Source organism: Heterocephalus glaber, unplaced genomic scaffold, assembly GCF_053883595.1.
Source record: "Heterocephalus glaber isolate CG9 unplaced genomic scaffold, H.glaber_assembly_v1.0 deba00001532, whole genome shotgun sequence".
NCBI classification, from domain to species: Eukaryota; Metazoa; Chordata; class Mammalia; order Rodentia; family Bathyergidae; genus Heterocephalus; species Heterocephalus glaber.
Genome location: NW_028258330.1, coordinates 5,643,186 through 5,654,146, shown reverse-complemented (window position 1 = coordinate 5,654,146; position 10,961 = coordinate 5,643,186). Strand labels below are relative to the sequence as shown.

At 47.6% G+C, this 10,961-nt stretch overlaps 1 protein-coding gene and 1 long non-coding RNA gene across 3 annotated transcripts in view; one reads left to right on the top strand and one right to left on the bottom strand.

Annotated features, from left to right (window-relative positions):
* Positions 1-6,983: 6,983 nt before the first annotated feature.
* On the bottom strand, positions 6,984-10,354 carry LOC106009018 (uncharacterized). Its single transcript, XR_001183202.3, has 4 exons — positions 10,204-10,354; positions 9,221-9,320; positions 7,717-7,912; positions 6,984-7,413 (listed from the first exon to the last, which is right to left on the bottom strand). It is a non-coding gene; the product is annotated as an uncharacterized LOC106009018 (long non-coding RNA).
* Dstn (destrin, actin depolymerizing factor) overlaps positions 9,778-10,961 on the top strand; it is a 30,898-nt gene continuing 29,714 nt past the window's right edge. Inside the window, exon 1 of one of the 2 annotated variants that reach the window (XM_087188644.1) lies at positions 9,778-9,922. In XM_087188644.1, coding sequence (XP_087044770.1) covers positions 9,842-9,922 — 81 coding nt within the window. In that variant the 5' untranslated portion in view covers positions 9,778-9,841. Of the gene's footprint in view, positions 9,923-10,283; positions 10,551-10,961 lie in introns of those variants that run through there. The other variant, XM_004840855.4, reaches the window with a different exon arrangement.

Here is a 10,961-nt window from a genome sequence, read left to right as displayed (position 1 = left end):
AGAACACAGCTAATCATTTAATGCCACTCTATTGACCAGTCGCAGTCAGACAGGATAAACCAGCAGCAAGCAGGGCAGGCTGAAGCTGAAGCTGCTCTTTATCAGTTTTCCTTGAGGATTATTCACACCGAAAGAGAAGGCAACCAGTCTTTTCATTGGGTGTGATGATTAGCATATCAGATTTTCTCTAGAAAATAAAATCAGCTGATGGGAAGTTTACAGTAATGCTAACTGTATTTCATGACAAATGAAAACCTGATTCAGGAGGCCCTCAACAACGTTTATGGCCCACACTCTTAACTTTTCTCTGAAATAAGATTCTAGAATCGTAATACCTTCCCAGTATTCCTAGCTTCTTCTCCACAACAGGGAGGGATATTTTTACTCAGCAAGGAAACTATCGTAACCACCCCCCCTTTCCTGAAGGGAAATACTTTCATTTTTGCCCTCATTAATTTTTACAGTTTTAGGGTTGGTAAAGTATCCTCCTTATACTTGCCCCAGAGAGTGTGGGGTAAGTATCCACCCACACCATTTGCAATGTCTTGGGCCTGGAAGACCCCACAGCCAGCTCGGGAAGTTTCTGGCCTCTGGAAACTGGGACAGAGCCAGTGAGGGCAGCTCAGACTCCCGCCCTCACTTTCTGCTCTTTTTTTCTTGGGGAGCCTGGAAGCCTATTTGCAGTTTATTTGTTGAATATGCTCTTCTTGTTCCTTGTAACCATGGCGTCTGGTCTGGCAGTGTTTCTTAGGTCAGGCTCCTGTCGAGCTAATGTTTATCATTTGAGAAATTTCCATGAGTCATAAATGAAACCCGCAAGCAGCTGCACCTTCTATGGGAGTTTCTGTCCTAGGGTGGTTGCAGATGAAAAGGAAAAAATGCTGAACCCAGAATCCGACACTTGGCGGAGTCAGAGCACAGGGACCCTCTCTCCTCTTCTGTTGCTTCGAGCCCCCTTCGTACCCAATGATCCAGTCCTCCAGAGAGGGCCTGGCCTGGGCTGGGCCAGGGAAGAAGTTGAGAGGCTGGCAGGAGGAAGTGACTCACCGGCTCAAGTAGTGGGAGGGAAGGGTTTCCAAAGGATGGGAATAAAATGGGCGAGTGATCCCTTCCACCTCCAGCATGGAAAATCTAGCAAGGGCCCCACCTCATGATGACTAGACCTGAATTTACTGACCACCCGCACAGGCCTAAAAAAAAAAAAATTAGGCACAGGATGGATTGCAAGGTGTGACATGGGGCTCTTGTGCGTTTGACAGCGAGTGGATGTGTGTAGGGGCCCCCAGGTAGGGGGAGCTGAGGGAACCCTATTCTTCTACAGTCTGGACTCCTGTAGCAACTTACTGATTTTTTTGTAAAACACAGGCCCTGTAAAACCCAAACCCCAGTGATTATACACCAACATACAAGGGCCTGCCTCAGCATGCCTAGAATAGAATATTCCACAAATTACTAAGTGTTCAATAAATCTTCTTAAATTAATTAATTATATTTTGGTGTTGGGGATGGGAGCTGGACCCTAACACATGTTAGGCACATGTTCTCTCAAGGAGCCCTACGCCCAGCCCCCCATCACATCTTAGAGCCAAAGAAGCTCATCAAGGGGCCCAGAGAGGTGCAGGACCTTGCAGGTCACTGGGCCGTAGACAACAGGGCTGGGCAAGACCAGAAGTGGTGGCCTCCAGGCCACTCAAAGACCTCATTTCAGGACTGGTAATAGAAATATTGGAGTCTTTAGTGGTAACAGCAAAACAGTAATACTAAAAGGCATTCGAGTTTCATATCACAGCCTCTGGCCTTTGACTATTTCTGGTGGAGTCACCCTTGACTATCTCCCTAAATTTCCTCCTGGGAAGAGCTGGGTTTCTTTGATTGAATCATTTGGTAGCCTCTTCCCAGGCCCAGAAGGCCAAATTAGGCAGTGAAGGCAAACAAGCAAAACAACCCCTGCATTTCCCTCTCTGCCTTATGCACCTTGGCCCACTGAGTGTCACTTTTCCGTAAGATCATTTGATGTTCTCTTCCTCCCCATATCAGACTCAGAGGTGAGGCCTCTAGCCGGCTCTTCCGTGGCCATATTGGCCAACACAAGTGAGAAGCCCTGTTGGTAACAGACCCAGGGCCTTCTTCTACCAAAATTCCAGCCCATCCTTTTGGTTCAATTGGCCCCATCAGTTAGGGTCCTGAGAATTCCCTAGAGAGCCCAGGTTATGTTTATCTTGGCATTGATCTGTTTTCAGCAATGATCTCCTGTGGCAGGGCCTGGGACTTACTCACCTTCCTGGTCCTAGTGTGGAGCACAGCTGCAGCAGGTACCCAGTAGGAGCTCAGGAAACATTGTCAGAGCTCTTTGAGAAGATGTCAAGGGGGTCTATGAGCAAGGTACTTGTTTTGCCTGCAAATTCAAACTTTTTTTTTTAACACTCAGCTCCTCTTTTTCACATGAGAAATTCAGGTGGTAATAATAGAGGATGCCAGGCCTGTAATCCCAGCACTCAGAAGGCTGAGGCAAGAGGATCACTGGGAGTTCAAGGCCAGCCTGGGCTGTATAGTGAGTTTGAGGCCAGTTTCATGTGTAGCAAGAACCTGTCTCAAAAAAAAAAAAAAAAAAAGAGGATGGAGTGACACAAACAATCCTTGTAAAATATTTTTTTCATTTTGAAAGATGAGGCTGGTCATTCTCCTATGTAGTTTGCATGTATTAGACTGAACAAGAGTTCTTATTTTTGTAGGTCACAGATAGTTGGATATTGTCAACAGAAAATGAGCTGAACATAATATAATAGAAAATAATATGAACTATAAATATATTGTTAATGCTAAGGCTATAATTCACTTTTTTTAACAATCTATCCAATTTCATCATCATGGTTTACACAACCCTACATGATCATCTTTCATCCTCTTCTGGTTCCTCAGGCCCAAGCCAGTCTTCCCTCTGTTCTTTGAGGCTAACTTTGCCACCTGTGATGCTCTCCCTCTGTATCTTTACATGGCTGGGTCTTTCCTAGCATTTCAGTCTCAGATTAAATTCTACCTCTTTGCAGAACACTTCCATGGGTACCAATATTGATTGATTGATTGACTGATTGAGACAGGGTCGGGCTGGGGATTTAGCTCAGTGGTTCCGCTGTCTGCCTCGAAAGCACAAGGACCCAAGTTAGATCCCCGGTACCAAAAAACACAAAAAACAAAACAAAACAAAAAAACAAAAGGACTAAATAGTGCCCTCCTCACTTCTAGCAACTCCCACATCACCCAGCTTTATTTTCAACAGAGCACTTATCGCTCATAACCTTGCACTTTTTGTGTTGTCGTCCTATCTGGGACACTATGGTTTAAGCTCTGGTACAGCTGCAACTTTATCGCATACATAGCTCTAAACAGAGCAGCCAGGCAGTAGGTACAGATGTTGACATAATGAACTCAGTAATCACTCTCTAAAAAGCTGCCAGGTGTGGTGGTGCATGCCTGTAATCCCAGCACTTGGGAGGCTGAGGCAGGAGGACTGCAATTTCAAGGCCAGCCTGAACTACAAAATGAAAGCTTGTCTCAAAAAACAAAAACTTAAAAGCAGCAGGATCAGTCACTATTTTCTCAAGCATTTCATTCCCTTGTTTTGCTAGTTCCACTGTAGTGGATTCCCTTTCACAGACTGGACTTTCCCTTTCTCCTCCATGCCTTGGCCTGTTCTCTAATTCTCTGGATCTCTAATTCGTGGGCCTCATCCCTTAGCGCACATCTCTGTTTGGGGTGTATCCAGTCTTTGGGTGTATCCAGTGTTTGGGGTGTCCCCAGCTCATCCACTGAATCTTTTAGCTCTATAATATTTTATATTCCTAACATCTCCAATTTTTCTTCAACTGCTTATTCTTGCCTTTGGCTTCCCAACATCTTTCCTTTGCTTTTTGAGAATATTTATTACGCTCCTGATGATTTCTTCCTCTTCCTCCTTCTGCTTCCATTTGTCCCTATTTTTTTCACAGTGTGTGGATTCCCCCAATGTCTCATTAGCTTCACCTGCAGACTTAGACAGCTCATGTCTTCACCTGCTGGGCTTGAGCAGAATTCTGGGGACGCTGCTGCTCCTGGAAAGCTTGGGAGAGATATAGGGGGTACTCAGGGCTGGGGCACCCTGAAGCTGGAATCCAGGCTCAACCTCACCTCAGCCAGGAGGCCCTGTCCCTTACAGATGATTTCCTGTCTCATGGTTACCCTGCTTCTGCGATCTAATCACTGAGTCAAGGCAGAAACAGGAGGGCAAGCTCTGGCCTGGATGCCACCCCATCAGAGCCCAGGGCTGCCTGGACACCAGCCCCTGGAGGTTCTGAGGTTTTCCTTTGCTACAGTGGGACAGGGTGGGGGGGGGGGGATGGGTCCCCACTAGAGAGCCACCGCTCCCATCCTGTGGTTGTGACATGCTGTTCGTCTTCTCCAACTGTCATTTTCCTCCCATCCAATCTACTGTGGAAATATCTCTTGGACTTTCCCTAAAAGTACTTCTGTCTTGTTTTTATATGTGCTCCTTGCTATGACACTTCTCCTTGCTTCATTCCTTTTTTTTCCTTTTTTGGTACTGGGGATTGAACTCGGAATCTTGCACTTGTTAAGCAGGCACCGGAAGCACTGAGCTAAATCCCCAGCCCTCATTCCTACTCTTTTTGACTGTGTGATTTGGGATAGCACCAGCCCTGGAGCTTCTCAGTATCCTGAAGAGTTATGAACTCAGTTAGCCTTTCCTAGGCCAAATACTCCATTTCCTTATTTGTCCCTTTCTCAATTTTTTGTGGCTTGTTTTTCTTCAGATTGCAATCAGCAGATCAGAAATATAGGAAGAACGTAGCATGCTTGTGAAAAACAGGAAGACAGCATGCAGAGCCCCAAGAAAGACTATTGGACAAGTGAACAAACTGTGGTCCTATGTGGAGGTTAGCTGTATCTTAACAAATGCCCTTTGTGGTAAAGGTCTGGAAGGTTCTGTCTTCACAGATCAGCAGTGTGATACGCAACTCTGATCTTGGCAGTGTGCATCTGTGTGCGAGGAACTGTGGGAGCATTCATTTATTCCTACTCCTGGGTTTACTTTTTAAACATTTTCCCCAAACTCTCTCTAAATATCTAGTTTAATGGCTGGCTTCAGGAGCCCTTGAAGGGTAAGGCACACCTTACCCTTTCTGGCTTAGACTTCTCATAAGCATCTCAAAGGGAACTCATGGCCTAGGAGGGGGGTCAGAACCATTGCTCAACATTGCTGTCCCATTTCTTGCTCCATTTCTTTGTGGTTTTCCTCAAGAAACCACTCTCTTGTGGAAAGCACACAGAGCTGTTGAATTTTTAACATTATGGATGTTAAATATTATGGATTTTTAACAGTATGGATGACTGCTACTCTCCCATAAAGACTAAATGAAATCACTAGTGTTGCCACGTGGTGCCCACGAAGATACTCAAATACACCCAGCCTTTTCCTAAAGTACCTGCTGGATTCCAGGCCTTGAGGCTGACTGGCCCACAGGACCAGGCTGTGGGCAGCAAGGAGAGGGGTGTTCAGAATGTGTTCTCTGTAACTCCCAATTGTCTTCCAGTGAACCGTCTCTGCCATTGTTGAGGCTGCATCGAAACACCCGGCTCTCTCGCCATTTCTCATGGGCTTGGTCCACACTTCCCTGAGTCCCTGAGGAGCATCTCTGCACCTTCCCTGTCTGTGGAATGAGACAGTAGTGGTGACTACTTATGGCAGTCACCACTAGTTATCTCCCAATATCTATTTCCCCTTCTTCCTTAGTAAAGGAGGCATCCTGATTTCTTAGCTGAGCATAATGCTACTCATAATGCTACATTTCACATATGACTAAGTTCTGGTCAATGAGATAAAAGGGAAAACTCTGTATGGTACTTCTGGGAAGTTTCCTGAAAAACGGAGGGGTGCCCTTTTTACCTTTTCTTCCTTCTTACTGCTTGGAGTAGGGAAGGAATACCTGTTCCAGTACCCATTCTGGAGTAGGAAGTGACCTCAGGAAAGGAATCTTTGCATAGCAAAGCAACAGTATAGAAATGGGTCCCAAACACTACCAAGTCAATATGCCATTTTTGAATTCCTTGCCTCTGCTCTTCTTTTATAAGTGAAATCATATCAAAATTTGATAGCAGTTGAGGTTACTATTTTGAAGTCTGTAAAATATAGACCATCTTTAAAAATGCGGAAAGTCTCATCATGTAGGGCCTCAGCTTTTTTGTTCTTTTTTTTTTGTAGTGCAGGCTTGCTTTGTGCTATGTAGCCCACACTGGCCTTGAACTTGCAGCGATCCTCCTACTTCAGCTTCCCAAGTGCTAGCTGCAACTTGTTTTCATTCATTCATTCAACAGTGTACCTTGGGGGTGTGTGCATGTTTTCTTACTTTTCATATTTTTATGGTACATTCTGTCCACAGATACTTTGAAGAGCTTGAACTCTCAGCCTTGAACCAAGTACCTGATTCCCTTATTTGTCCTTTTCTGAGAAGTGTACTTGCTTGTGTGCAAAGAGGCTAGTCATAAGGCTGTTCATCGAGACACTGTGATAGTCATGCTTTGGAAAGAAACTAAACGGCTATCAGTAGGACAGAGATTAAACAAATGGACAGTCATGCTTTTCTGCAATTATAAGGAATGATTTCTTGATAAGGCCAGGTCACCAAGATAATCATTAATTGTATGAAAGTGAACTATAGAACACTATACAACCAGCAAAACACCATAAAGGGTAGGAGATATGGAGGAGGTGAATTTGTGGGAAGGCAGGGAAAAGATTCAAAAATAGTTTTGTACACTTCCTTCTGATAGGGTTTACCCCTGGCAAAGGAGCTTTTTCAGACTATTAACACCCATGTCTCAGGCCAGGGATTTAGCCGGCACCTGCCTTGCAAGCGCAAGGTCCTGAGTTCAATCCCCAGTACCAAAAAAACAAAACAATACAAAAAAACAAAACACCGGTGTCTCTGCAATCTCTTCAAAGTGAATTTATTCTCTGCCAGTCATATTAATGGCTTCAAATGAAAGTGCTTGCATGTTCATAGATCAAGTACTGCATTTGCAAAACGTCTTCTAAATCAGAAATGGAACATACCCATGCTGTATTCAAGGAGAGACTTTATGTGTTATAGTCTGTTCAGGCTGTACAGCACAAAGCCACACACAGACTGGGGGTCAGCAGAGAAAACAGAGATATATTCCTATTGCTTTGGAGGCTGGAAGGTACAAGATCAAGATACTAGACAGCTAAGTTAGGTAGAAATTAATAGGTAGTCAGACAGGGATAAGCCCTCAAGGGAGTCAGTGTGGAAGATGAAAACACATCAAAACTGCTGCTGAAGGCACATCTGAAGGGGGCCAGGACTCAAGATGGAGACAATATGGCCAGGCCTGAGAATCTCCCTAAGGAAAAAAGAGCAACTTGAGATTCTACTGCAATTAGTGCCACCCGGTTCACTAAAGTCCAGATGGACATGAGGCATATAGATGGGTGACCAGAATATCCAGACTCATCCTCCTATCCCTTCTTGTCCCTTTCAAAAAAAAAAAAATTCCTCTGTTCTTCCTATGTTAGAAGTTATAGATGAGCTGAAGTTAACGATGCTTGCTGTGCACCCTTGCTATGTGCCTCAATTCCCTATTGGATCAATATGAGCTACTCGAAGCCCTATCAGTTGACTGTAGTTTGACCCACTGTGTACCCACCTTGTGATTTTGCTCCATAGAACATTCTTGGAGAAAGCGCCTGTGGGGCCACGCACTTCTGGGACCCCTCCTGTCTCTCAGGAGCTGTCGGTAAACCTTTCCTTACTCTTCACCTCCTTCCTTTCTCAGGAGACAAAAACTCAGCACATCTGGCCTCCAGCAGGTTGAGAGTTATTTTCCCCCAAAGATTAAGTGTCTGTGAAAGAAGGAGGACCTGGTTCAGAAATGTTGGTCCTGTGTATTTGCAGTGGTGGGCGAGGCAGAAGAGTCTCTGGGTCTAGGGTGCTGCCACTCCTGGGGGTTCTGCCCTTACTACCTGATCACTCCTGCAGGGCCACCTCCAAATATCTCCAATCATGTTGGGGATTTCAGCATTTGAATGGGAGACACATAAACGTTCAGCCCATAGCATCCTGTTAAACAGTTTCCTCTGTGAAGAGGGATGAGACTATCTAGAATGACTGGGTGTAAATGGAGTGACTTAAGTTCAACAGGACCCTAAGGAAATGGGGGCTCATCTCAGGCCAGGGTGCACTGGCACACAAGTTTGCCTGACAAATCCAAGAACATCTCCAGATACTGATGCACTTACTGAACATTTATAAATAGTTACAACATATGAAGGGCTGGGCCCTCAAGTAAATGCATCCAAAGTGTCTCTAGATCTCAAGGAACCACTGGTCTAACCCAGCATTACAGTAGTGGCAAACATTGTACACCAAACAGAGCTACATTAACAGTAGGGAAAACTCAGAAAAGCTGGGTATTCCAACTGTGATCTGAGGACCAGCAGCATGTATATTGTGTAAGGGAATGTGAGACCCCAGTCCTTAATTCCTGAATCGAATTTTAGCAAGATCCCCAGTTGAAGTGGATTCTTATTAATTTTTGAGAAGGGAGCTGTCCACTAACCATCCACCCCTTGGGAAGTGGTGAGAAGCAATTATGGCACAGAAAGAACAGTAAGGGTACTGGATCAAGAAGTTTAGCTTGGAAGAAACATTTGGCACGTTGGAAGAGGTGGGAAACGTGGCTGGAAAGGCAGGCCAACACCATAGGCAGAAGGGCCATACTGACTTTATGAGGATGCTGGAACAAGTCACAGAAAATCTTTTTTTTTTTTTTTTTTGGTACCGGGGATAGAACTCAGGTCCTTGCGCTTGCGCAGCAGGCGGCGAAACCACTGAGCTAAATCCCTGGCCAGGTCACAGAAAATCTTAAGCAGGACAGTAACAGGATCGGATTCTTCTGTTTAGACCTAACTGTAACTGGTGTCGGAGGCTGGAGCAGGGAGACACGTGTCCCTAATTGAACACGCTTCAGTTTAGGACTGGAAGGGAAGCCTCCTACTTCCAGACAGCTAACAAGCCCTAGGCAGTCGGAAAAACAAAGTTGGATAAACAGTTTCTCAGCGTTCGAACTAAAGTCAGCTGCATCAGCTCACCGGCAGTGTTAGATATGCAAATTTTGAGGTCTCGCACTGTCAGTACAGTAGGGAACTTACAAGCCTAATTTGGAACAAGTTCTTCAGGTAATTCCCACGTCCTTGCCAAACACCTGCAGCCAGTGGTAAAGGCTTAAAACCGCCCCAACTTCCTTATTGCCTTAAAAATAAAAAGTAATGAGAAATGGATTTCTATGCTGAGTAAGCAGAACAAAAGCCACCTAGAACTTAGCTTTTATATAACGCCCAGAATTTAAAAAACTCAAAAACCCCATACTGACCATCTTGTTCAAATCGTCATATCTGGAGAATCAAAACAGTTTCGGTATAAATCATTATGCTCTTGGCTGCCTAAATTAGGTACAACTTAATATAAAGTTCAGTAATCTTCCCAGTTGTAAATTCTTCCTGTCCCCTGTATTCCCCACAAAAACATGCGTTAGAAAAGCGCTGGGATTCCTTCTGGTCCCCTGCAAGCTGTTTCTGGTGCAACCACAGTTCGCGAGTAGAAAACCCCGGGCCCGGAGCAGTTCAACTGCCGCCCTGGCCACACCCTGGGCCACGGCTCCTTCCCGGCCTGGACCGAAGATAAACAAATCGCGCCTGTTCTCCAGACCTCACATTAGCGCTGACTCACAGGGTGCCCAGAGCGGGCCTCAGTCGCCTCGCGAAGAAGGAAAAATGTGCAGATTTTTCCTCTCACGCGAGGGTCCGCCGTGTCTAGCTGGCCAATCATCGGAGGGCTGCGGGAATCGCACCAAAGTAGGTAAAAAATGCGGGGTGCCGCCCCATCCGAGGCTACCGCCAACCTCCCGACCCTGTCCTCCCACCGCGCGCCCCGCCCAGCCTGCACCCCAGCCCCACCCCCAAAGGCGTGCACACCTGGCCAGGTGGCCGTTTCTATATATGGGCAATGGCGGTGCAGTGGGCGGGGCGGAGTGTGGCCGAGCCCCCTACGGGGTAAGAGCCGGGCCTCTCCACTTTAGACGTCCTTTGCCCGCCCCTGGCCAGCAGGTGCCAGCCCAAGCTCCGCCTCTCATCACCTGCAGTTGAGGAAGTAGAACCTGCCCGCGCCCCTCAAGACTGGAGCTGGCGAAGGGGTCCCGCCCCTCAGCCCCGGGCAGGTGAGCGACGCCCCCGCAGTCCGGACTCCAGGCTGCCCCCGGGGCGGGGCATTGCCGGGCCGGCCCGTCGTGTAGCAACGCGGGCAGTGCGTGACGTGCGCAGGCGCATTTTGACCCGAGGCGCGCGACCGCCCCTTAGTAGGCTCACGGTGCCGCGTCGGCTCTGCGCTCGCTTTCTCGTCCTGCTGGTGTGAGGAGGTTGTTCCGCACACTCGGTTCCCGCCGGCTCCCTCCCCTGAATCCCTGCAACCGCCGCTGCGAAGATGGTGAGTGAGAGGGAGCCCCGGGGCGGACTGATGCGGGGCACCCGGGCTCCGCGGGGTCGGGGCTGTGGGGCGTGAGCTGCGACTGTGCTGAAGAGAGACCTAGGCCCGGCTGTGGCCTCGGTGGAGGAGGGCCCCCCGTTTCCCCCCGGTAGCCCGCGGCCTCTGCGCGGCTTTGGGCCGCTGCCAGGCCGCCGCCCCGGGTGCCATCCCCCACCTCCCCACCGGTCCTCAGTGCGACAGGCCGAGGTCGAGTGTCCCACCCGCCCGGGGAGCCGATCGGTGTCTGCAGAGCAGGTGTGGGGCCGCGCTCGGAATCCGGCGACGGTCCCCTTCGGTGCAGGTTTCCTCAAAGCCGGCGCTCAGTGACCCGTCCACGTTTCCATCGTGAGGTCTTTCCATCAATAAGGAAAA